This window comes from Thunnus thynnus, chromosome 12 (assembly GCF_963924715.1).
Source record: "Thunnus thynnus chromosome 12, fThuThy2.1, whole genome shotgun sequence".
NCBI lineage: Eukaryota > Metazoa > Chordata > Actinopteri > Scombriformes > Scombridae > Thunnus > Thunnus thynnus.
The window spans coordinates 18,769,109-18,795,326 of NC_089528.1; the positions used below are offsets into that span (position 1 = coordinate 18,769,109).

At 41.4% G+C, this 26,218-nt stretch overlaps 3 protein-coding genes across 6 annotated transcripts in view; 1 reads left to right on the forward strand and 2 right to left on the reverse strand.

Moving 5' to 3' along the window:
• agap3 (ArfGAP with GTPase domain, ankyrin repeat and PH domain 3) overlaps positions 1–10,207 on the forward strand; it is a 121,473-nt gene extending 111,266 nt beyond the window's left edge. For all 3 annotated transcript variants that reach the window (XM_067606075.1, XM_067606077.1, XM_067606074.1), the window contains exons 17-18: positions 4,938–5,193; positions 6,428–10,207. In XM_067606075.1, the coding sequence (XP_067462176.1) occupies positions 4,938–5,193; positions 6,428–6,658 (487 nt within the window). In that variant the 3' untranslated portion in view covers positions 6,659–10,207. The remainder of the gene's footprint in view (positions 1–4,937; positions 5,194–6,427) is intronic.
• Positions 10,208–17,014: 6,807 nt separating this feature from the next.
• Positions 17,015–19,612, reverse strand: gbx1 (gastrulation brain homeobox 1). The gene is made up of 2 exons (XM_067606078.1): positions 18,803–19,612; positions 17,015–18,110 (listed from the first exon to the last, which is right to left on the reverse strand). The coding sequence occupies exons 1-2, from the start codon at positions 19,251–19,253 to the stop codon at positions 17,596–17,598; spliced, it is 966 nt and encodes a 321-aa protein (XP_067462179.1). The 5' UTR covers positions 19,254–19,612; the 3' UTR covers positions 17,015–17,595.
• Positions 19,613–21,398: 1,786 nt separating this feature from the next.
• On the reverse strand, positions 21,399–26,037 carry asb10 (ankyrin repeat and SOCS box containing 10). Of its 2 annotated transcripts, none has more exons than XM_067606079.1 (5): positions 25,588–26,037; positions 23,967–24,234; positions 23,352–23,856; positions 22,675–22,788; positions 21,399–22,117 (listed from the first exon to the last, which is right to left on the reverse strand). In XM_067606079.1, exons 1-5 carry the CDS (start codon positions 25,898–25,900, stop codon positions 21,932–21,934), a joined length of 1,386 nt encoding a protein of 461 aa, XP_067462180.1. In that variant the 5' UTR covers positions 25,901–26,037; the 3' UTR covers positions 21,399–21,931. The 2 variants fall into 2 exon arrangements, with proteins under 2 accessions (XP_067462180.1, XP_067462181.1); XM_067606080.1 differs by lacking the exon at positions 25,588–26,037 and adding an exon at positions 24,494–24,826.
• Positions 26,038–26,218: the final 181 nt, after the last annotated feature.

The window sequence follows — 26,218 nt, forward strand, 5'->3', positions numbered from 1 at the left end:
CCTACGGCACCCAGATGCTCCCCTGTTGGCCTCTCTATAGCGCTCGACACAACAACCTTTTGAATTCTGGTCCGAGCTGTTACATCTGTTCAGACGGCACTCTGGAAGGAAGAAATGTGGCATCTTTTCCACTGGTAAAAATATTTGTCTTAATTCTTTCGCAGCTGTTATTCTCAGAAAGGAGCATACTATGTCTACACTGTACCCGCTGGACCATAGGGGGCGGCGTTTACTGTGTTGCTCCTTCATTTCTCGCCCTTAGCAACCTTTGATGCTTTGGGGCCCAGCTTTCTTTCCCTGTTGTGTCCGCTTTTTTTCATCTCTGTCGTTTCCCTCTCAGCCCCCTCTCTGTCTTTCTGCTGCTGTCCCTCTTCCTCACTCTCTGTCTCTTCCCTCCCCTCGGTGTGTGGAAGTGAAGCCGCTGGCTGCATGGGAATCGGCCCTATACAAGCTGCCCACCCCCACTGTGAGGTCTGTTCAGGCTGGTCAAAACCCAAAACACCCCCTCTGCCTCCCAACCCCAACCCTCCACCACTACCACCATCGCCATTTCTCCCCTTCAGTGCGTCTATTTGATGTGTACACAGTGAATTTGGAGGCGCGGGGTAGAAGAGGAGGAGCCAGAGAAGCTTTGATTGTTTAGGAGGACTCAGTATGTGTTTGAAAGATGGGCGAGTGGTGGGACGGACATCCTCCTCTTCCTATGGACCAATGCACCTTAATTGCAGGCAGTCAGATTGGTCATTCTGTGGCTACTCCACCGCTGGCTCCACCTCCTCCGTCTCAGTTTCCCTTCCTATAAATTCCCGTTCGCCTTTGTCTTTCAGGCTTGACTAATTATCCTTGTTTGTCCCTCTTTATTTGGATTCAGTCATGTGTTCTTGACTCCGTGGGCTGGGTTTAGGAGAATCATTCCGCCATTTGCCACTTAATTAAGTCAGGGTCAGGATCCATTGCTCAACGGAGAGCTGAAGGGACGGAGCTCTAATAGAATTATAAAAGAGGCCTTTCTCTAAGGCTTTCTACTGTTAAGGCTGCCTTTATCTAGATGGGCTCCGCATAGACAAATGAAAGGGGACACCAGCTCTTGACAGGAATCCCATTTCCACTTTTAGACTCAGTAAGGTTTTAGGGGTTTTGATGTTTGCCCAGATTTCTTTCAAATCAGATCCAATGAAAGAAAGTTAAACAATGATTATCAGCTGTGAGATAACTCTCAATGACGGGGGAAGCTTGTGGCGAAGCAAACACCTCTTGTGTTTTTTAGTTGAAAGAGACACAGGCATTTTTATTGGGAACTTTGAGCTCCCTCTGTCCCCTGAGCAACAGAGAAATTTAGAACAAGTATGTGCTCAAGGGTGGGGAAATTGGTGTCTGTTGGTGCCTATGTGCCTGGGTGTGTGTGTGTGTGCGCGTAAGAGTAACGACCAGTTCAATTTCCCAAATATCCCCCCATGCTGAGAAAATTCACTCTCTTTTACCTCTCCACCTCCCCTCCTACTCTGTCCTGGCGCTTTGACATGCTAAATCTGCTGATTTTATTTTTCTTCCTCCTGTGGTGAGGAAGTGTCCTTTTCAAGAGTCTCAGTTTTCCCCCTGACTGTCTAAACCCTACCTCTGTTTGGATTGTTTTTCTATTTCAAACAAAAGACAGAGGCGGGATTACCATTTCACTTCCTTTCACACTCTATCTTTCAAGTGGCAGCAGCTGAGGATTTTTCTAAAAACCACTGCCTGGCTGCTTTTCTGTGTTTTTCTTCTTTTTTTTTTTTTTTAAGTGAATCGTCTGAAGAACTGTGGTTGAATTTAGAGCTCAGCATCAGCAGTGAGCGAGGCCTTTTCCTGCAGGTCTTCAGGGCTGATTTTGAAGCGGAGGCTAACAAAGTGTCCTCAGGGCTCCTTTCTGAGATGTTGACGTCCTCTTAATGGCTCTCCCCAGCCTTTTTGTTTCACATCTTGGTGCTAACTTTCTGCCTCATTTAGCTCATATCAATTCACTCGGCTCTACAGATTCAGCATCTCATTCATGGTCTAGCTTTGCTGAAACAAACTTTGGACAATAGCTCTTACTGGTTGTTTTTAACCATGCTTACATTTTAGCTAAACCTCTCACAAGGTCGTAGATTTTACTTTACCCAGTAGGTTATAGAGTTTTCAGACATACTTTATCCTCTTTGACAGGGAAAAAGAAACTCGTTTTCAAAGAGTCCACCGGAAATAAGAGGGGAGGGCAGGACGGCCCCTTCCTGTTCTGAGCAGTCCGCTGGTTCTAAGGCCAATTGATTTGCTAACAGGCTTGTCCACACATAATGACTGAGTGGGGATTGATGGAGGTCTTACACCATAAAACTCAGCCACTGCAATTGCCTGCCATTAGGGCTGTATTGTTGATCACACAATACCCTCATCTTTAAAAAAAGATTTGCTTATGGTTTAGCGGGGTAAAGCACATTCTCCTCCACATTTTCTTCCAGGTCATAACAAAATTGTTACCATATGCTTATAGATGTAATAGCTCCGGGACTGTATTAAGATGTGGGTTAAGATGCTTTATGAGCTTCCAGTGTTGTTTTTGTAGTTAATCAATCCGTGCTTGTGCGCTGATAAAGGCTTGCCCCTCTTCCATCACATTCTTAACTCGAGAAGGGCCAGTGCCAGGCTCCTCTGTGCAAGACGGACTGCTCTGTGAAGTGAGCCTGGCAGCTGACATATGAGTCTGAAAATGGTTGCTGTCTGTGGTAAGTTGGCAGGCTTGACACCTAGCTGCTAAGGTCGTAATAAAAGAGAGTGACTAATGTTGATCTGGTTACTATTGTTGAAAATGCTGCTGTAACAGAATATTAGCTATCTGAGGGGTGGGGTGGCGGGGGTGTACTTAAAGGACCAGTTCACCAAAATTACAGAAATACATTTTCTTACTTAGCTCTAGTGTTGTTTAGCATATATTTTGGTTTTATTTTATAGATTTCTGCCTCCATCGCAATGATACTTCTCAAGTATAGAATTTCCAGTGATATCTGTCACAAAGAGGTCTGTCTTTTTCTAGGGTAGCCGCACCATTATTCTATAATAATTGAAGTCTGTATTTTTATTATTGTTAACAAATCTCGTGAAAAGACCAAAACCAAGAATGAATTACTAACAAGTATTGTACTATATGTGTACTCAAAGTGTGATATGAATTATTCCTCTGTGCCATAGTCCTCCATTGTCATCCAAAAACCAGTTAAAACACATAAATGAGCCAGCTTGTTGCCCTGGGTGACATGTTCTGTCATTACGAGGAACATAGCCATTGAAGATTTTGAGTCAATCTGGGTGCTGCAAAAACTTAGTAGAACACCAAATGTGTATTAATCCGCAGGTGAAAATAATCTCCAATAAACACACTGTTTCTTCTTGTTCTTGTGGCATTTGGTATAAACTACAGTGCCCAGCTGTTTTAGGAAATTACTTGGCCTTTTTGTAAGAATGAAAACATATATTTGTAATCAGTTTTTAAAGATTTACTTCATAGGAACCAATGGGTTTGGGCCTGAGTGCCACAGAATGTATTAAGAGACAAAGTAGCACAATGTTGTTTTGGGTCTTTTCATGGGATTTGTTGACAATAAGAAGAATATAGAATTATGTATGTAGTTTTTCAAACCTGTGAGCATCACAAACTAAAATTCTCTCACCTTAATAATTATATTGGTGCAAAAACCTGGGCAAAAAACCCCCCAAAATGGCTCCACAGCTAAATACCATATACCCATTAATATAATGAGAACACATTTTTTCAATTATTTGGATGAATCAACCCTTTGATATATAATGTTTCGCAATGTTCTGCTGTTCATTTTAAAGATATATTTTACAAATTGAGCTCTACTGACTCTATGATTTTCTTTTTACCGTGATTATGATTAAATAGAACTGAAGTGAATTAGACAGTTTGAACGTGCTGCTAAGCCTCGGCCCGCTGATAGAGATTCCCACGAGAGCCTTGTCACTCCAACCGGCGTTGCCGCTTCAACTTATCCGTACAAACCTTCTCCTTTCTGTCACTCACCCACAAATCCAAACAACAGCCTCTTTCTGCTCCCCTTATCACACCGGCTGACAGGGTCACGGGGTTAGCGCCACACTGGGCATGCTCAGTCATTCACATATTGATATTGATTTTTTTTTTTTTTTCTTTCTTATTTGGACAGTTTGTATGTGGGCAGAGAATGAAACGGGGGGTCAAGATGGAGAGCAATAGATAGAATTCTGCCTGGCGATAGAGGATGGAGCCTTCCCTCGGTCTCTATTCTCTGCTGCAGGCTGGAGTGAAGGAGCCCCTCATCCCACCGTCCCTCTCTGGCTGCCATTCAGCCCCATCGATCTGACTCAGGGCCCAGCCACCCCAAGGGACACTGGGGCTCTGAGACACACTGCCTCTTTTGTGGGGGGATCCACCAGTTCAGACTGACAGCCGACAGCGCTGATAAAAATATGTCCCCCTCCTTCCTGTATTGTCCGCAGCAGACATGCTGTTCAAGATGTGTAACCTTTAGAAAGCTGGCCAGGCTCTAACCGTCTTGCTGTCGACCGTAATCACTAGAAGTGGAATACTGCCCAAAGCATCACACCCTTTGGCATTCTCTCATCTCTCCAGCCTATCTCACTGTATTATTTCCCACTGTGATAGTAGAGGCTATTGGCTTTCCCGTGCTCTAATAATTTAGAAATGTCACTTTACAGCAGTGAGCCTCTAAGGCCAATTACTATAATATTTCCCTCGTGTGCCTATGTGCCTACTCTTATACGTGTTATTGCCTTTAAATTACTGCCTCTAAATAATGAGATATGTATTGAAAGTTCTTTAACTTAGGTGCTAAATTGCTCATAGTATGTTCACCATGTTTCACCCTGCCTGACCTGTAGCGTCCCTGTCATTTCCTTCTCTCCAGGGAGGAGAAGGAGCGCTGGATCCGAGCCAAGTACGAGCAGAAGATGTTCCTAGTGGGACTGCCCCAGTCGGACGTGCCCCTGGGGCAGCAGCTGCTTCGGGCGGTGGTGGAAGATGACCTGAGGTTGGTGGTGGTGCTGCTGGCCCACGGCACCAAGGAGGAGGTTAACGAGACCTACGGGGACGGAGACGGACGCACTGCACTACACCTCTCCTGCGCCATGGCCAATGTGGTCATCACACAACTGCTCATCTGGGTGAGTGGGCTCCTCTAGTTTTTAGGTCAGAGGTAGATGGATATTGTTATTATTGGCATTTGGTGTTTGGGCAAGTGAATTCAGAAGTATATAAGCTGTACAATTACAATTACAATTCTTTCAAGGAAATTCCTCAGGAAATCAGCAACTGCCTGTAAACTCAACACAACTGGAGTAATCTAACTTAAATACCTGTTCCAGTCAATTTTCCCTGATAATTTGCACTACATTTCATAGTTCTAGGAAGGAAATAATTAGGGATCTGTGAACCCATACAATAAAGTATTACCATTTTATTTTGCAACATTAAGGTCTAAATGTTTTTTTCAAAATGTGCTCCACATTGACGAGATTAAAATTCTGGTCAAGAAATACTGAATCTTTTTATTTAAAAAGTAATTAAATTAAAAATGTAAGTCTAAAACTACAAGAATCTGACAGAAAATACCCAACAGTTACTTTTTTTTAGCTGTGAGTATAAACTTACTAAAATGCCCAAATTCTCAGAAAAAATGCATAATCTCCTTAACTACTTTTGATTGTTTTTCTACAATGACCCTGTAGTTGCTGTATGTTGTGTGGTAAAGTATCGTTAGAATTTGCAAAGCTCTGTTTTGAATTATGTTCAATGTATCTAGGTTTACAGAAATGTCAGGCTTACGTTTGGGAAATGTGTGTAAAATGATGGACAGGATGTCTGTTATTTCCATGTGAAGACATAAAAACATTAGGCATCATGAGTTTGAATATTTCACCAAATATAAGCATCATATTGCAGTTTAAAGGTGTTGGCAGAACCAGATGAAAAATCTAAAAAGCAGTACCACGTGTTATTATTTGTTCTAACTTCACTACTTAAAGAAAATGTATAGGCTTCAAGAAGTTCAAGTAAGGTAAAGCTTATTGTTGAAGTTTTGCAGATTTTCCCTGAAAATCTGAGAGAATTTTATAAAAGGGTGAAAATTTAAAATGTTTCCAGTCACTCAAAAGTGCAAGATCAAGCACAATACAGAAAATACTACTTACAATAGAAAGTGAAGATACAAATGGGAGCGAAAACAAATGAGCTGTTGATTATGTACCAAAGTTAGTCAAATTTTTTAGGGTTTCACTAGTTTTTAATATTCAGAATCTAAAATTATGAATTATTTAAAAAATTCCCTAAATAATATGCCTCCAGTATGTAAAATCTAGTCTCTTATCTACCTTCTGTGCTCGTCATTTTCTCCCGCAGTACGGCGTCGACGTGAAGAGTCGGGATGCTCGTGGACAGACACCCCTGTCTTACGCCCGGCGAGCCGGCAGCCAGGAGTGCGCTGACATCTTACTTCAGCACGGTTGCCCCAACGATACAAGCACCCTGTCCTCCATGCCTACACCCAACATGAGCCGCCGCAACCCCAATCCCAACATCAACAACAACAACGCCCAGTGTGAGCTCAACCGCAGTATCAGCATCATGTAGGAGCCAGATAGCAGCTGTAAACAAACAAACAAACAAACAAACCCTGAACCCGCCCATGTCTCTTCCCAGTACTTCCTCCTCTGTTCCACACTGTGTAACCCAGAATCACTAACAATGGAGAGATATCAGGAGTGATGGACTCATTGTTGATATTCCACTACACTGAAAGAAGTGGGTGTTTGGGGTTCGGACATTGTACATTGTTTACTTTTTATTATTATTTTGTATCTGTTTTGTTTGTTCATTCAATCTTGGTCTGAGATGATCATGATGATCAGCTTTAAGCTTTTTTTTTGTTTTTTAAGCATCAACCAAACAAATGACTTCCTTTGGCATTCATACCTACCCTACGAAAAGCATTTCCTTAATGCTTGAACATTTCCTTTTATGTCTTCCCCTTCTGCAGCGTGAACTGATTTTATAACGAGTGTGAGCGAGAAACTTCCTTCAAATTCCAAGCTTAAGTGTAATAACATGAAACTGTGAGGAATAGTTTCACAAAGTGACAAAACCCTGATGCAGGAAAGAAACTAAATCTTCCATGATAGCAGTGGCTGTTTAGTAATGATGCATGCCTTCAACACAGCTATCAAACTCTTGACATACTATTCATATACAAAGGCAAAGCAATTAGAGTTGAAGACTGCAAATGATTTAGATACTTAATTCACAGGAAAATGGGTTCAGATCATCATAAAGGAGTTGATTGCAGAATTCCTATCGAGTGAAAGTGAATCAATTCCTTCGCCACCCTTATCGTGATCCTCCAGTAAAAGTGTCCACGACTATAAAGGAATTAAGGGGCATAATGTTTTATCACCATTGAGCCACATGGCTTTGTAAGTGTGCCTCTTCAGGCAGAATTCATTCAAATTCAAAGGTTTGATTGAAACAGTGAAATTGTACCATTATGATGTCTTTGTTGGAATAATTTCCGATTGACTAGATTGTGTTGATAATTGTTTGACATAGATTCACACAATTTCAAACCATAAGCGTACTGGAATATCCTTTCACCTCCTGTGGCCAAAGGCTATAATATTGGTACTCTCAAGAGTATCTCCTCTATTGTTGCTGTGAAATACATATATGGTACTGTGTGTGTGTGTGTGCGTCCGTACATACTGTACGATACGTGTGTGCTTACGTCTTCGTCTGTGACCGTGTGCAGCACAGAGCGACTGGGCATTTCTGTTCGTAAACATTGGAGAGAGGACACTGGGGAGAAGACAGAACACCCGCAGTGAAGATTTGGGAACATAACTGTGTTTTAATGTACAGACCACTGTAAAAAAGTAGTTCTTGTTCTTCACCTTATTCCTTATATGAACAGTTTGAACTTATTCTGACTTTTAGAGTCGATAAAAAACAACCCTTTCCCTTTTCCGTGAACCTATGTGCCCTTTCCCCGTCCTGAGAACCTGTCAGCCTAAAAGCAGGGACATAATAAAATGCATTCAAGTGACTGAGATGAGACTAACATTTAGAAATGAAATGAGCAAGAAGGTTCATAGAAGGAAGTGTAATTACTTTGACACTCTTTGCATTAATACAAATGTACAGTATTCCTGTGAATCAGCTCAGACACGGTAAGCCAATTCAAGTAGTAAGTCAGACTTGGACAAGACATGAATTGATGGTGGAGCTGGCACAATGACCGTAGTGTATTTTCCCTTTTATTCAACTGCCATTTTTAAGGTTTTAAACTGTCTTTGTTTTATGGGATTACAATGGCAGGATGTGTGTTTACAGAGCAAATTATTAATGTGGTACTTTACGTACATGACTTTTTTTGTTTTTTTTTTACAGTATTTGTTTTTTTCAGAGCCTGCAGAAAATGAATATGTGGTCAGTGGAGGATGTTTTTCACTCCAGGACATAGCTAAATCTTAAAGGAATTGTTTTATATTTTCGGAAATGTGCTTATTCACTTTGTTTCTGAGAGTTAGATGTGAAGATTGACACCACTCTCCTGTCTGTGTGTTAAGTATGATGCTGGAACCAGTAAGCGATTAGCTTAGCTTAGCATAAAGACTGGAAGCAGGGAGTGACGGCTAGCCTGGCTATCTCAAAAGTTTAAAGCTCTAAAGCTCACAAATTTTCACACATCTCGTTTGTTTCATCTGTACACAACCAATGTCAAATGTAAAGATGACAAATTATTGTGTCAGGGAGAGTTATGTGCTGTAACTATTTCTTGGTGTACAACTTACAGTCGTCACAAGACCTCCAAACTGAAATGGTAACACCACATAACTCACTCTGACACCACAATTTTCTTTTTCTTTTTTTTGGGGGGGGCTACCTTTAGACAGAGCCAGAATAGCTGTTTCCCAGTTCTTCCAGTGGTTATGCTAACCTAAAGCTACCAGTATACTTCATCAGAAGTGCCTGTCAGATGGTCGAACAGCTTTGGAAAGCCCCAACCCCAACACATCAGAAATTGGGCGGTTGCATCCTACAATTAATGTAACTTTCCAAAATCATCATTTACACACACATCACACATCAATTAGCCATCTGTGCCATGATGAGAGAGTAAGCAGGGTTTGAACTTATTTCTTTCTTTACACAACTATTCTGGCGCTTCTCGAGTGAAACTCTCTGACTGCCTTCCAGAAGAGACTGCCTGACAATGTGCATGTTATCCATTCAAGTCTGGCGTTATGGAACATCTATAAACACGTTTTGCCTTTAGACGTCATCACACAACACATACTTACTAGTTCTTTTCAAGTATAAGCCAGCCCTCAGCTTACCGCCTCCTGGCTCTGGCTTCGTACTTTACACTACACATGAGAGTGGTATCCATGTTCTCATCTAACTCTCCAAAAGAAGGCGAATAAGCGTATTTCCCAAAATGTCAAACTATTCGTTTAAGACGTCCCAAAGTCGACCACACAACCAGATTACATTTTAACTCATTAAACTCGTACTGTACAGTGGTACTGGCCCTTTTTCTAATCTTTACTTGATAAACTTATATTAATAAGTACATTTCAGTGTCGGGAGATTACTGGGGGGAGCTAAATGTGTACAGTGATTACCTGAACCCTTATTTACATACTGTAGATGCTGAAAAAAACACTAGAAACCTGCCTGTTTTGCCCCCAACCACAACATGAAGTGTACATATTAGCTTAATGCTTTTATCTGAAGACAAGCTCCTCCTAGAGGAATTTGAACTGGTTTTAGGTCAACAGTCCTCTTGACCCACAAACCATATTTTGATATGTTGCTTTTTGTTTCTCCGTAGGGATATTTTTTAAGGTACCTCCGTTTGGTCTCCACATTAACCGGCCATCTTTGGTACTTGTGTATAATGATGTACATTTGACATATTTATAATGCAGTATGTAAATATCTTTTTTTTTTGTTTGTTTTTGTTCAAGTTAATTTTCCTATTGTAATTCCTTTACGTTCAGAACGTGAAACAAAGCAAAAGCTAAAGAGTAACTTGTTGTATGCTTGGATGCTTGGCTGACTGTTGACCTATTAATAAACACTCAAATAAAACAATGTAGCCTTCCCTGGATTTAGGGAAATCGACACATTTGTCTCGTGTATGTATTGTTCATTCATCAATCATCTTCTTGACCTCCTGAAGCCTAACTGACGAGGTGAGACTCTTTCATATGAAAAATCACGTACCATTTCATCTTTTCCCCTTTTACATGTTCCTTCAACAAACTTCATGGAGAAATTGAGGCTCACTGGAACAGACTCGGTCCTGTTAATGTGATCAAGACAACTTAACCAGGCCTGTCTTGAGGTAAGTAAAGTAACCTCTCCACTTCCTGCCCGTGGGACCCCCAACAGTTGCTGAAAGAGGATTAAGATAAAGAGCCAGGCTTAGTGTCAGGCAGCACGACACTGTGGGGAAAAGTGAAAGGTCTCAGTGTTGAGAGGAGTCAAGCCCTCACTAATCTACTTCTTATTTCCTGCTAATCTTGTCTCAGCATATCTTCATCTCCTTCCTCTCTCTGTTGGCTGGCATTGTTTGCTCTTTATCACCTGGTTTCTCTTTAGTTTTTCCTCTTCCTCCCTCAGCACTGACTTCATGGAGCCACAATGCACCAAGTCACGCTTAAAAGCCCTTGAAAACTTATTTTCTCAGTCAGCTTCTTACTGTGAGTATGTAATGGGGTCCAACAGGAACACAAAGTTAAAACAGTTTTACTTATTTTTACATGAAATTTTTTAGCCCTTTTATTTTATCTATTGATTGAATCGAATTTTATCTAACCAGGCTGTATCAGCTATCAACCATTGTATGGATTGCCATGACATTTTGGCTCCTCCTCAGGATTAATTGCTAATTCCTCTAGCCCCAGTATCAGGCCACAATTTTGATTTGTCAAACACTTTGATTTATTTTGTGTTTAGTGCTAATTAGCAAATGTTACCAATGTTATCACACTAAACTAAGATGAACTAAGTCAGTGTTTAACATCACCATGCTAACATTATCGCACATTTTTACTTTGATTGTTGCTTATTTATTCATGAATATTTCATCTTATAAATAATTAAACCTGTAATAACTAATGATGTTTTTGGCAGCAGAAATGAGTTATTAAACATTTTTATCTCTTTATAAAGTTGATATGGCAAATGCAATGAGCAGTGGCTTATTTACACATCAAGAAGACAGAGCAACATGAACATTCATTTCACTTGTCTTCAAGATTAAGACCAATAATATTCACTCTCCTTTCAGTTCTGTTTTGCTCCTCCCTCCACCAACTCCTGAGGCAAATATCTGACTTTAGTTACTAAATGCTTTACAATGTTCACCAGCTAGTGGCTAACTTTGTCTGCTGTTTTGTGCCGCCAGGTAGCATACAGTGTTTTTATCAGAACTCTGTCACTAAAAACTTCTGCTGCTGGAAACAACACCAATGAGAGTGGTGAGAGTGAACAAAACAGTGATGTTGTGGGTCCAAAAACTGACACAATGAGATGAAATGCGTTAAAAACACTCACCAGCCACTTTATTAGGTAGGTTACACCTGTTCAACTGCTCTCAACACAAATATCTAATCAGCCAATCATGTGGCAGCAACTCATTTTGGTAGGTAGACATGGTCAAGATGATCTGCTGAAGTTCAAACCAAGCATCAGAATGAGGAAGAAAGGTGATTTAAGTGACTTTGAACATGGCATGGTTGTTGGTGCCAGGCTGCTCTGAGCATTTGAGAAACTCCTGATCTACTGGGATTTTTTTTACGCACAACCATCACTAGGGTTTACAAAGAATGGTCTGAAAAGAGAAAATATCCAGTAAGCAGCAGTTCTGTGGGCGAAAATGCCTTGTTGCCGGCAGAGGTCAGAAGAGAATGGCCAGACTGGTTTGAGCTGATAGAAAGGCAACAGTAACTCAAATAACCACTGTTACAACCAAGAGCATCTCTGAACGCACAACACGTCAAACCTTGAAGCAGATGGGCTACAGCAGCAGAAGACAACACCGGGTACCACTCCTGTCAGCTAAAAACATGAAACTGAGGCTACAATTTGCATAGACTCACCAAAATTGGACAACAGAAGATTGGAAAAACATTGCCTGGTCTGAGGTAGGGTCAGAGTTTGGCATAAACAACATGAAAGCATGGATCCATCCTGCCTTGTATTAACGATTCAGGTGGTGGTGTCATGGTGTGGAGGATATTTTCTTGGCACACTGTGGACCCCGTAGTACCAACTGAGCATCATCTAAACACCACAGCCTACCTGAGTATTGATGCTGACCATGTCCATCCCTTTATGGCCACAGCCACAGTGCAACTTCTAATGGCTACTTCCAGCAGGATAATGCGACATGTCACAAAGCTTAAATCATCTCAAACTGGTTTCTTGAACATGACAATGAGTCCACTGTACTCAAATGGCCCCCACAATCACCAGATCTCAATCTAACAGAGCACCTTTGGGATGTGGTGGAACAGGGGATTCGCATCATGGATGTGCAGCCGACAAATCTGCCGCAACTGCGTGATGCTATCATGTCAATATGGACCAAAATTTCTGAGGAAAGTTTCCATCAACTTGTTGAATCTATGCCATGAAGAAGTAAGGCAGTTCTAAAGCAAAAGAGGGTCCAACCCAGTACGAGCAAGGTATACCTAATAACCTGACCAGTGAGTCTATATCTGAGGATAACAGGTTGGTGATCATTCTTTATAGGTTTGTCACTATTAGAGATCCCTTTCACATACACATAGTCATTTGATCTATTGTTAAAATATGGATTATAGCAGCTTTAGGTTTTTAGGGGCTTTAAATGTCAACATTTTAAGGCCTGGTGTACGCTAACTAATGCATATTTACTCCCCATCTCCTGAGTAATATCACCCCCCAAAAAATATCTGTCCTGTAATTTATTACCATGCCTCATGCCTTGGCAGAGCTGGCCACTTGTGTTTGTTGTGGTGAGGCTAGAGCGTTTGCTTGCACTGCTGTGTGTTTTGATATTTCATCAGGGCCTGCTAAACAGTGAGGAGGGCTCTCTGCCGCCCACGTCTTCTCAGACAAATTGCCTCCAAGATTGCAGAGGTGGGTCTGAGGCTGATGGATGGGTACACAAAGACCTGACGAGACCATATTTGCAAACATTAAATCCATATTTCCATAATATGTAGGAGCTCCTTGGCCACAAGCCACTTTAACAGCCTGTTTAGCAAGCAGTCAGTGATGTGCCCGGTCGTAACATAAATGTTGCATCAAGGTGGCGTTGAGCAGAGGTTTGTCTAACGTGTTTTTTCCTGCCTGTCTTGATTTGGATAGGTTACTGTTGCTTCCTGTTTTTTTTTCTCCTCTCCTCACCCTTGTAACCTCTTTAACCAGTAATTATATCCACTCTACTTCCTCCATCTGACCATCTCCGCTCTCCCGAATCCCCCCAGACTTGAACATCCATTTATCAATTTCAATTCCATCATGTCTGACCAGCACATCCATGTTGTACCCTGCCCTTTCTGACTGCCCCAAACCCATGTCTCCATACTCATTTCCATATCCTTGAACCTCACGCTAATCAGCGGATTTCAGTGCATCTCTGTCTCTCCCCTGCTGCCAACCTGCTTGTTTCATACTCACTATACTGCCTTCCTCTCCATCCTCCTCTCTCTCCTTTGTCTTACATAAACGCTCTGTTCCCATCACTCTCCTCCATTCTCCCCTTCTCTCTCCTCTCTCTTCCTCTCCCCTTCCCCGTTGGCTTTTGCCTGCATTTCTCTGTTAATTTGCCTGAGAATGCATTAGCTGTAATGAAGGCTGAGGGCCGAGGGAATCCTCCAGGGTTCCATTAATCATCCCCCCTCAGACAGGCAACCTTGATTACAAGTGGCAAGAAATTCATTAGAGCCGGGCCTCTGACAACTCTTATCTCCGCCACTAGATCTGACTCATTAGGCAGCCAAATTAAAGCTATGATGGCCCTGATGAAACTCATCGCTTGTTTATCTTGTGCGATTTGATGCATCTGCCCATACATCACTGTAGCCATGACCGTCCGGAGCCTCCCAAGAAGTCAGGCCTCCAGTCAGCGCTGAGCAGCCTGCACTCACACAACCAGCAAGTAATGAGGTCCCTCGCTTTCCTCTCTCGCCAGGTGGGAACGTGGAAATGGTTTAATGTCTTTGCTGGAGAGAACTTATGATATTTCAATTTGAGATTCAAGTGGCAGAATTGAAAAATGATACACATACTGTCTTGAGGCTGAGATGTTCACTTAAAGGCGCAGTGTGTAGAATTTAGTGGCATCTAGCGGAACAGCATTGGCCGAAATGGAATAATATTCATAAGAATGTTTTCATTACTGTATAATCACCTGAAAATAAGAACTGTTGTGTTTTCGTTACCTTAGAATGAGCCCTTTATATCTACAGAGGGAGCAGGTCCTCTTCCATGGAGCCTGCCATGTTGCAGCGCCATGTTTCTACAGTAGCCCAGAACAGACAAACCAAACAAAGGGCGCTTCTCACAGGGCCTTTCACATTTTCTGCGAGTTTTGCAGCCACAGTAGGTTATCCTACATGCTTGGAAGTGGAGGGGGAGGGAGTTATTCAGTTTGTTGCAATCCGCAACCTCACCGCTAGATGCCTCTAAATCCTCCACACTGCACCTTTAAGATGTATAATTAATGGAAAAGAGATTATTAAAACTCATAAAACATTAAAAAAAAATTGCAAGAAACCTCTTAGAGAGGAGTCATTCCTAAAAAATAAAAGAAATTAATTATCTCAAAATAAGGTGTTCTGAATAAGCAGATCCCTTTTTTTAGTTAATCATTTCACAGATGATAATGTTTTTACTCTGTCACTGTAGCCCAGAAACTCACTTTGCAATAAAACTGGCATGACCAGTCCCACTCACAGGATCTTGATAATAACAACCAACATGAAGACAGTGGCTGAGCTGTGTCATGGCTCCTCATCGTCACCTCCACCATGCAGCTCATGGGGACTAAAATAGCAGTTGCACTCTGGCACAATGTTGTGGAATTGACCGTCTATATTAGTCAGCTCTTTGGACCATAATAAAACTTCCACTGCTCCTTCACAGGATCATCACTCCTTGAATCCCCATCCAAGTGTCACAGTCTTGATGTATGAGGTGGACAGTGGAATAAACTTTACTACTCATGGGTGCCCAGGTCATGAAATGTCTGTTTACGCTCTGGGGTCAAACTGAGAGAAAACTGTTGTCAGTGTGTGTATCCATGAGAGGCTTGAGGGAAATGAAATGTAAGATAATAATGAACTCTGACTTAAGCTTTCATGCTGTGTCAAAGATTTTTTTTTAATAACATTAACATCCAGACACAATTTTTGACTAAACACTGATTCAAGAGAGAGCTGGTTAATCTGATAAAATATTAATACTAATAAAATATTTGAAGAATCTCACCCCATCACCATACTTCAACAGGTGCTGCTGCAGTAGCTCAAACATGGCTTGAGGCCTGAGTCTATTTTGGAAACAGGGAAACCAATCACTCTCCTCCATCTGAGGTGAGGTGAAGATTATTCCAACATGATCCCTTATCTGGAAGCAGTTCAGAGAAGTCGTGTAAACCCAGAACGAACCTGGCATATAAAAGTTTGCATAAAACATCAAGCCACCTTTTCCCCTTTCCTGTAATGGATAGCCATGTGGCCAGACATTATTTTAGTTACAGTTTTTTTTTTGTTTTTTTACAATTTACTATTTTTATATTGCTGCTCTATAATTCTACATGCCTTGGTTCCCTTATTTGGTCTGACTGAGCAGGCTGTCGCATTTATTTGTCACATAGTAGATTTCAGTCATCCTTGTATAATACAAAGTGTATTTATACTCAAAACTGCAAAAACTGCCATCTCCATAAGCCATCTATTGCCTTGTCTACAACTGTAAATATCTTATTTTTCTCCAGATGCATTAATCATTCTGAAAATGGCGAGATTCACTCTCTCTAATGTAGTTTCATGTGTTAAAATTTGTTTACAGGTGTCAATATTTTCAGTAAATAAAATCTGTCATAATTTTCTATCAAGTAAATTACACATTAATTTTCAAAGGTCTTGTACAATTTGATATGCCACAAATAAAACCAAAAAAATATCTTACAATTGTGTTTCTTAAAATACACATTTAAGCCTTGACGTCTTATTAAATTACTCAAATTTTTCCTTATTCTCTTTTTCTATAGTTAACCACGTATAAATCAGTATCAGATTAGGATGTGCTGTTGTCGGTTTGCCTCTCTGTTGTGACTGATAGAGAAGTTCATTACAGTGTGTTGAATGTGCCCAATCTAATGAAGATCCATCAGTCCACTATAGACAACATGGCCTCCTCAAGAGAAATCAATCACTGCTGCTATTTAAGAATTTAAAAAAAGAAGACCCATCTACCTTTCAGTTCCTGAGGTTTCTGAAAACAATTAATTTATAACAAATGTGTAAACGACGGTATGATGTTGCATCAGAGAAAACATTTTTATATCACTGAACTTTTAAATCTACATGCTGAAGCTCTTTAAATATTAAAGATTAAAACACTCCACTGTTGTTCAGTGATAGACATCACTATTTTGATATTTATCACAAATATTCTGATTATCAAATTTGAAATAAGGCTTTTAGGATCAAAAAACGTCATAGGCCAATATTTTTGTTTTAAATGCGTTAAATAATATTAAAAATGATCTGCTGTCTTTACTCCTGTAGGTCTAAAATGAATCGCTATGTTTAAACATATAGTCCTAGGCCTTTGTTTCATTTTAGCAGGGTTAAAAAATTCCTACATAATTCTCACGAAAACCAAAAACACTGTTATTCTCCCCTCTGAATAATAAAGATTCAACCTGGATTCCAACTTTCGTATAAAGCGATTTATTAGGTCAATATACTTTACAATTGTCCCTTGTTTGGTCTTTATTTCCTTCACATCTTTTTTTTTTTTTAAATTATTTCTCCACAAATAGCTGTCAAAGGCGGTTCCTACAGTTGCCAAACAAAATGTAAAAATCTCTTAAGTTACATGCAAATGTGGTCAACAAATTGTACGAAACACAAAACAAAAAAATTCACCAAATGAGTAAAGGACATGCACGTAACCAACAGAACATTTTGGCCCTACATATAAATACTTAGAAAAATCTTTACAGTCTCATCTCATAGTGCCCATTTGTAGCAGTTTTTTTTTTTTTTACCCATTTATATTTACATATTCACAAAACAATAAATAAAAATGACAGCATATTGCCAAATAATTGATCTGCCTGCGAGCCAATCCTCTTCACTGGAGGTTTTGGATCTCTGCTCAGTCTCACCTCTCAGACAAAATAACTGAATCCTCCTGTTTGTGCTTCATGCGTTCAACAAATCAGTGGAACATAGAGTCAATGTAAGTGTTTTTTTATTATTAATATTTTAGATTTTCATCTAAGTTCATGGCCTGGTCCCTTGTTCTATTTGTTGATGCTGACTCCTCACAGCAAACCTGTTGACGTGCACTGGGATGGGAACCACAATTTTGGGATTTCTCACCGGTTCTCCTGACCGGTTGTTGACGTTGCCGGCTTTGATCCGTTTCCATTTGGCCCTGCGGTTCTGAAACCAAATCTTCACCTGCACCTCGCTCAGTTTAAGTGCATGTGCGATTTGGGAGCGTTCAGTCAGAGAAAGGTACTTTTTACAATGAAACTCCTTTTCAAGTTCGAGCAGCTGTTCGCTGGTAAAAGCTGTTCGTCTCCTCCTGCTCTTCCCCGCAGAGCTGCCGGTCGGTAGCGCCTCCTGCGAGCCGGTTTTTAGTTTGCTCTTCTGGGACAGGGAGCCACAGTTGTTCCCGTCTGAGAAACTTTCGTTCTCGCTGTCTGCGGAGCTGTCCTCTCGGTCACTGCACACTGTGTCTGCTGATTTTAGGTCCAGCTTCTCGTCGTCTGAACTGTACAGTTTGGTCTCACCTAAAATGTGGAGAATAAAAGAGGAACCATTTATATTTAATCACTTGTTCATTAGTCTGGAAGTCACCGTTACGCAATGCCTCACAGCGTCAGACATCAATCACTGCGCTCTTGAGTTGGCTGGTAGAGATAAAAAGCAACAGAAATAGCTAAAAATGTCTTAAAATGTTAGTTTTAAGTAGCAACATTCGCTGAACTCATATTGGACCATTACAGCTGTCCTGTGTAGAAACACCGAGTTTTTTCTGCAAGTTTTTACTGTTGTAGAGTGCAACTTAGTTGATTTAACCTCCCAACAAACCCAACCTCATTAAAATGTGGTTAAACATGCTCTACAATTTGTTTTGATTTTCATAATATGAACAACAATTTCCAAATCATATTTTTAAATAAGTAAAACTGAGTTCTCATTTCGTAACTTCCACCAGGCTGCAGCCTCAAGATGTGGGCCAAAATGAATGTCGTGTCATTAATATTTTTGTCACCCTACAAAGCTGACAAAACACAGCCAAAACGGGTTTACTTTTCATTGTCCTCTCCAATTAAAGAGTACATCAGAAACCAAAGTCTTTCGCCATGGGTCAGCAATCTCTGCTTTAACGAATTTTACGCACAGTGGTGACTTTTTACGCAAAGCCCTGGGATCTGGATATGATCAAAGCAGCATAAATAAGTAATGAGACCGAGCTTACCTGATATTGTCTGAAAAGTTTCCGAGAAGTTCAGCAGCTCAGAGCCCTTATCCCGGCTGTGCAGCTCCTCAGAGTGCGGACTTTCTTGCCTTCTCGCTCCCGGGTCGGCTGCGCTTAATCGGGGACCGGGCAGCTCTTGGGGCGGGTAGAAACTGTCCGGCGGATCCGAGAAACTTGGCATCGTTGTGGTGAGCGCGACCATGGATGGCACCCCTTGTCCCAAACTGGCACAGAACGTGTTGGTGAGTCGCCCCGCAAAAGAAGCCAAAGGCGCAAGTGGAGGTATACCAGACGATAAAGGCGAGTGGGATAAAGCTTGTGGAATAACCAAAGGTCTGTACGGCATGAACATAGGATAGCCCGTGTAGAGCAGGTGTCCCGGTCTGGGCTGAGGGGTCCCTATCAGGGAATCGATTGAAAACGCCGTCCCTTGGCCGCCTGGTCTCTGCATTTTGCAGGCAAACACTTTTATGTGGTGGAAACTTGAAAGCAGGTGTCCTTTCCTCGATCGAGCTGCAAAACTTTCAGTGCAAAGACAGAGTGAACTGAAAGTGGATCCTCTGCCGTGTTGTCATCCCTGGGAGTGGACTGCTTCTCCGGATCTCTGCACTCTATATGCGTCAGTCAGTCAGTCGGGCGCTTTGTTGTGTGCCCCACCGTTACCTTTTCCCTCTTATTTGTCACACACTGAGACATAAACACACGCTCTCTCTATCTATCTACCTCTCCCCCTCTCTGCAACTCCTCCCTCCGCCCCTCTCCGATGCACCGTGTGTGTGCGCGCAGACAGAGAGAGAGAGAGAGAGCGAGAAAGAGAGAGAGAGGGCGAGAGCGCATTGGTTATCATCTGCAATACAAGAGGAATGAAAAGGGGGTGTTTCCCTGGGGGCTCATCCATCTTCCTCAAATTACGCTTCATTTCCTTATTCAGCCTCTGACTTTTTGGCCGTCTTGAGAGGCGGTAGTTTCCCAGTGGAGACCAAATAGACGGGTCGCACACCCCCCCATCCTCCCCCCAGCCCTCCTCCCCCCCCCTTTTTTTTCCAGGTTCACCATTGACTGCAAAACGGTGTGAGAGACTGTTCCAGCCCTTCCCCTTCTATAATCGTTGACCACACCAACCCAATCAGCTATTATTAATTTTGATTGATGATAAGTAATTACTCTGAATTCAAGGGACAGCGTAAAACAACGGCGGCTTTTGTTGAAATATTGGGGCCGATGGGCATCAGAGGCAGGAGGGTGGAGAGGCAGATGTTTCTCCGCTCTCTGTCCCATTCTCCGGGGCTAAAAACAATACGTTTGGCTCCAGAAAAAGAAGTGCTGCAACAATTGTTCCCTGGAGAGAGATACTCTGTGCGAAATTAGATTCAGATAAAAGGCGTTTATGCGAGGTCAACTGCAGTGTGGACACGGACACATAGTGGCCAAAGTCAAAATTGAGCGGATTTCCACTTTGTTTGAGACGGGGAATTTATTTAAATGGTGCGAATTTAAAACTTTAACCTGCCTGGTTGTCCTCTGTCAAAACACCACCGAAGGGCTTTTTTTTAAAATTAATTAAATGACTCACAGATTTTGATTTGCACTTTGGGGATTTCTCCCTGATCAAAAATGCATGTGGAAGGGGGGGGAAAAAATCACTTTTCTCTTTTCTTTAAGCACGGATTTAATCGCAGATCATTTCACCTTTTAAATGGCAACGGGAACTGATGATGATTAGCCCTATTGAGTCCTGGGTGCCCGGGCTCTCCAACTGGTCGTCTGATTGCATGAGGACATAAACATATCACCACCGACTCTGATTAGCAGTGGAGGGCCAGGCCAGGCTAATTCCTATAATTGCAAGTGACTTCAGCAGCACCTCTCTGTGATCTATTGAAACCATTTGCCGAGCTCCTCTCACCTTTTTTGTGAGGAATTCTGGTGCTCGCCTGCTCCTCTTCACGCTTTTTATTAACGTATTTTTAGTCTCTTTTTTCCCCCCAAATCCATCCAAATCACATTTACATTAAAAGAGCTCTTATATTTTGGATTCTTGCTTGTTATAAAAGTCTTTTTTTTCCTTTTTTTTTGGTATAACTGGTTTCCTCCTACAACATTTTCTAAGAATGGTCACAAGACGTGGTGAAAAGCTTGTTATTGCTTGTTAATTTAGGCCTGCAGATATATTATAATTTGTTCATGCCAGATTACTCACACATTGCCCCTCCAACTTTTTTTCGACAGAAGAATGGAAGTGCAATGAACACTTTCTTTTTCGTTTTGCAAATCAAATGACCATTTAAAGATTTTTTTCATCTCTTGATAAAAGCATAGATTATAATCTGCCTAAAACCTAAATTATTCAACTCAATTTAATGTAGTTGCATCTTATTTTTAATTCGAAACGTTTAAATTACCATTTAAAATGTGAGTGCTGCTTGAAAATAGGCTCAATCTAATTTTTAAAATGTGTTGTGTCATATTTTGTGAATATTCTTCTTGGCAGAAAAACGTACAACACTGAACAACGACCAATAAACACTAAACAGCACGAGAGAAGAGAGAAAATTTATGACAACAGGAAATAAATAAAGAGCACTGAGAGCATTGCTGTATGTTCAGAGTTGTATATTTTATTTGATATTAAGCCAAATGTGGATATAAAAGGTTACAATAATATCGGTAAATAATTATTTATGCAAATATAGCCTTTATAGCAATCCTCAGTGTGAAATGCGCATTCACGCCAAACTGTGAGGATTATGTATAAAAATACAAAGCAACTGAGCTTCTTTAATGACTATCAAGTGCGGAAGTAAAAAACAAAAATCGATCATAAATAAAATATAAAACATACAAGTGCATACCCACTATATACTTGATCAACTCTGGTCTATAGCTCCCTCTTGTGGTGAAAAATCAAACGTGTCCAGTGCTGAAGGATTGATCTGGAATAACAGTGACAGACAACAAAAGTTTGCATTTTCCTCCTGAAAAGCTACACATATAAAAATACATGGCATGAAAGGCCTTTAAACATATTCTCAGTGTGTTACTTTTCTCTTGAGTATTATTATTTGCCAACTACAATTCCCTCCTCACATCAATCCTCATCAGGACTAACTAATACTGCATAAAGTGCTTTCAGTGGACGTAGCCTCTGCATTCCAGCAGCAGGTAGTCTTTGATGAAGGTGGGCAGATCAAGCTTTGGGACCACCTTGTGTACCCTTGCATCCAGGAAAGTCCTGAGTCTGCAGCGTGCCAAGTGCTGCAGGGAGCGAGGAGTCCGTTCCAAGGCGAAGACTGACTCATAGAACTCCTTGTGCTCCTGAAGGAAACACAGATTAATTTAGGTTAATTTCACTGATATTATTTGTCTCAATTTACAGAAAATCAACCAATTTTGACCAATTTTTTATTTTGACCAATAAAATAAACACACAATAAGAAGTTCATCTTCCATTTACTATATCCTAGATATTAGCCCTTGGTGACTATCAAAAACCATTTAATTTGTGTGCTACACTGCCACACTAACTCCAGCTATAAGCAGTCAGCACAACCTGCACAACCTACATTTAGATTTTTTCCATCATTATGTTTTTATAAATGTATGTCATATATTTGTCATTTAAAAGGTCTAATGTATTTTAAAGTTTCTTCTCCCACTAAATACCTTAGATGTAATGGGCCTCTTAAAGTTCAAGAGCTGTTAAATTATCAAAAATTATTTAATTAGGTGGAGCTTTCATAGTCTTGGTGCTCTGAAGATTGTTAAATGTTTCAATTTACCATCATTAAAAGAAATGAAATGTTGGTACAATACAAAAACATAAAGTCCAAACTGGGTAAACCCTTGTCAACTTAATTATACAACAAGCTTGCCTTGAACACCTCCTCGGACACGGACTCAACCCAGGTGTCATTGACTTTGAGGTGACTGTAGACGTTCAGAAGAACCTCGATGGTGCGTGGAGATATAGAGCAGTGCCTCAGAACCTAAAAGAAACACCACAACACAGAGCAAAGCGAGAGGATTCATATAATCATCATCTAAGTTCATGAGCAAGCTTGTGACTCCATAGAACTGCAGAAATAAAGTAATTAAACACTTGTGAAATGAACAGATTGGTCTTCCCTCCAGGGGTTTAACTGGAAATTATGCAATTAGTGCTAATTAATCTCCTATTAACACTTGCCTAATTAGGAACCAGGCATTTTGTCTAGTGCACGTGGGTTCACTGATAGTTGTAGTCTGTTTCCCACAGAGAGTGCAACACTTCATGTTGTGTCATGAAATGGGAATGATTTGAATGTGAAGTTGTGAAGTCTGGAATATTGCAAGGAACGGTTTAGTGTTTCAAGACTCATACTCAAGGTGTTAACTTGCTAATTATGCTGAATGAGCCACCTTGATGAATAATTCAGTTAATCATTTACTGTAAATACGATATTCTACTATAAACCAATTCAGGAATGCATCAGCCCCTATGAAATGCTTGTGTGCATTTTATCGTTTAGCAATCTGAGACAACAATTCAGCTTTTGGCACATTTTCCTACCATGGGTAAAGCCCCAGGCCACACCCGAATAGAACCGTGGTTGAGCAAAGCACGGACAACCCTCTCAGGATGATGGGAAACCTTGTAGCACACCACTTTCAGGATGTTGTGCATAGGGGCTTCACCTCCATAGTCCATGTCGTTAACAGAGGCTCCTTTAGCCAATAGCAGATCTACTATGTCTGGATTTACATTCTTGCAGGCCATGTGCAAAGGACTGTGTTTGTCCTGGTCCATAGCGTGGATGTCAGCGCCTGCCCCCAGCAGCATCTGGCACACCTTGAAGTAACGTTCAAGGTCCTGCAACTCCTGGGGCTGGGAGCAAGCAGCGTTCAGGGGTGTGAGACCAACGTCATTCCGTTTGTCCACGGCAGCCCCATAGCGTAGATAGAGCTCGGTGTGCTCTAAGAGGCCGTTCCTGGCTGCCGCATGTAAGGGAGTGTCATCTTCATCTACAGTGCAACCATTGATTTCTGCACCATACTGAAGGAGATACTTGGCACATCTGCAGACAAAATTACACAGTCTTGTTTTGAAAAAAGAACACAAACTCCCATGCATACATCTGGATAAAGCACTATTATACATGTTCTAGTTTTGATCTGCTTTACTCACTCAAGGGATTCAGGGCTTGTACACAAATGCAAAGGCATTAGACCATCTTCTGAGACAGCATTGGGGTTGGCACCGTGGCTTAGCAGTAGTTTGGTACACTCAGACTGGCAGTTTTCACAGGACTCATGCAGAGCGGTGGTGCCACCAGGTGCCAGGTCTACATTGGCCCCACGTTGCAGCAGGAGTCTCAGGCAGTCGGTGAAGCCTCGGCTAGATGTGATGTGAATTGGTGTGGTCAGCTCTTGCTCATAAGTCAGTGACCATAGACCTGCCAGCAGGGAGAATAATTGGCATAAAGTCAACTCTGAGTTCAGACCTTAGGACCACTGTAAATAAACAGACATGTCAGGTATGCAGTAAGTACTGTAACACAAGAGTGGCATTTCTGTTAATTAGTGCATACAACAACACAACATTTCAACATATTCCTAGTTGTATGATTTCTCTGAATGTCAACACTATGTGAGACCATGACATTTTAAAAAAGCAAGTCTTATAAAAAAAAATCAAAGCACTGCAGAACCTACTTAAGCCTCTGAAGTTAAATCTGAAGTTCTTCCATTCCTCTACGTTGCTGGTGTCAAAAATGGCATCAACCAGGTAGACATATTCGTTGTCGTCCACAATGCTGAGTACTGTCAACTCATCACCAACAAGCAGAGAGTTCCAGTACTGCAAGATACAACCTGTAGCCTTGGCTGTGGCAATCACATCATTGCGGTAGTTCTTTGGTTTGCGCCATTTCACCTTCGGTGCTACATAAGCCATACTGTAGCTAACTAGTTTGTTTTTTTAAACGTTTCAGTGGTGTGGTTTCTCCAGAAGAAAATAAGCACGTATGTGGGTTGTTTGTTCAGACGAGGCTATTTCAAGGTGATGTTATGTGATATTTTGGTTGACCCGGTGAACCTCGCCAGTGCAGATGGGAGCCAATGACTGGTGCATGACATGGATCTAGGCCACTGATTCAGCTGACCCACTGCAATCAATAGATAATGAATCGGAAGACTTTAAGAGCAATGCATTCTTTTGATACATATAAAAGTATTGGTGTCACCCTGTGATGCATGGTTCCATTATTAGTGTTATGTATCCAGTCAGAATTAGAATTTGTAGTCTTTAACATTTCAAAATGACTCAAAAGCCTTTGCATTTGAAAACTCACCCCAAAATTTTATTCTTTCATAAAATAATAGAGCAAACTACTTATTTTGTCTACAGTGAAAGGCCACAGTTCAATCCAGTGGAGTTGCACAAAGCAAACAGATGACCACTGTTACTGTCTGATATTAGGTGGACATATGAGGGTTTCTATAAATATTGCCTCGTGCTCTGTTTCTATTAATATCGCATTACTGTGTTTTTAAACACTGCCTCATGGTGAGGTGCAGGAGTTGCATATTGCTTGTAGTTTATGATCATTTTAAAGCAGTGATTTACTTTCTTTCTTTTCCATAACACTGTCAGCGTCTGTCATTGCCATTAAAATAAGAAGCGCTTTTTGAATTCAGGATTCTGCTGTGCTCCTCTCCAGGAAATACAATGAAGCTACAAGCTATGCTGTGCCAAATCACATGAGTTCCTAAATTAATTCCTAATGGAGACAGATGTTGTCTCTTACCTTCCCCTCTGGCGACCCAGCGCATTTCCCCTCCCCGTGGCTCAATGATGAGGTTTGCTATGGATCCTTTAGGAAAGAGGTGCTGCATCGCCTCCAGGTCTCCTGTATACACAGCGTTGTGGACCACCACGTCTTGGCATACAGTTGGTGGCCGGGCAGTGCTGGACCTCAGTGGTGGCTCCCTCTTCACCATATAGCTATTGAGGTGATGGGAGGCCAACTGCTTCTTGTACTTGTATCTCTCCAGCATGTCCTCATCGAGTTTAAGAGAGCGCAAGGCCGTAGGTGTGAAGACAAAGCTGCCTCGCGACATGCTGAATGGCTTGCCTCTCACAGAGCAAAGTGGAAGTATAAAATGTGTATGATGAAGTGAGAGAGAAGGCCCGTCTCTCTGTCTCTGTTGTTGTTTCACTCTCTCTGGCTAATGTCCACTATGTGCCTCCCGGCTGTTCATAGGGTTGGTTCACAGAGTTGTTTTGATATTCGGTATGAGACCCTCCCTGCAGTGTGACAAGTAATGCTATTTTTATGTCTCACATGCAGCCACTCGAGCCTCTCCTGTTTGCCTCCAGCAAAGTTACAGCCATGAAATCTCTCTGTCAGGCTGCAAGTGTGAACTGAGTTGAATGAA

Coding starts and splice junctions, on each gene's coding strand:
- gbx1 (XM_067606078.1), bottom strand. CDS start 19,253: ATGCAGAGACCAGGCGGCCAAGGGACGGCGTTTTCAATCGATTCCCTG. Junction 18,111..18,802: donor AACTTTTCAGACAATATCAG/GTAAGCTCGGTC, acceptor TCCACATTTTAG/GTGAGACCAAACTGTACAGT.
- asb10 (XM_067606079.1), bottom strand. CDS start 25,900: ATGTCGCGAGGCAGCTTTGTCTTCACACCTACGGCCTTGCGCTCTCTT. Junction 24,235..25,587: donor CTGGGTCGCCAGAGGGGAAG/GTAAGAGACAAC, acceptor CCCTGCTGGCAG/GTCTATGGTCACTGACTTAT. Junction 23,857..23,966: donor ACAAGCCCTGAATCCCTTGA/GTGAGTAAAGCA, acceptor TTTTGTCTGCAG/ATGTGCCAAGTATCTCCTTC.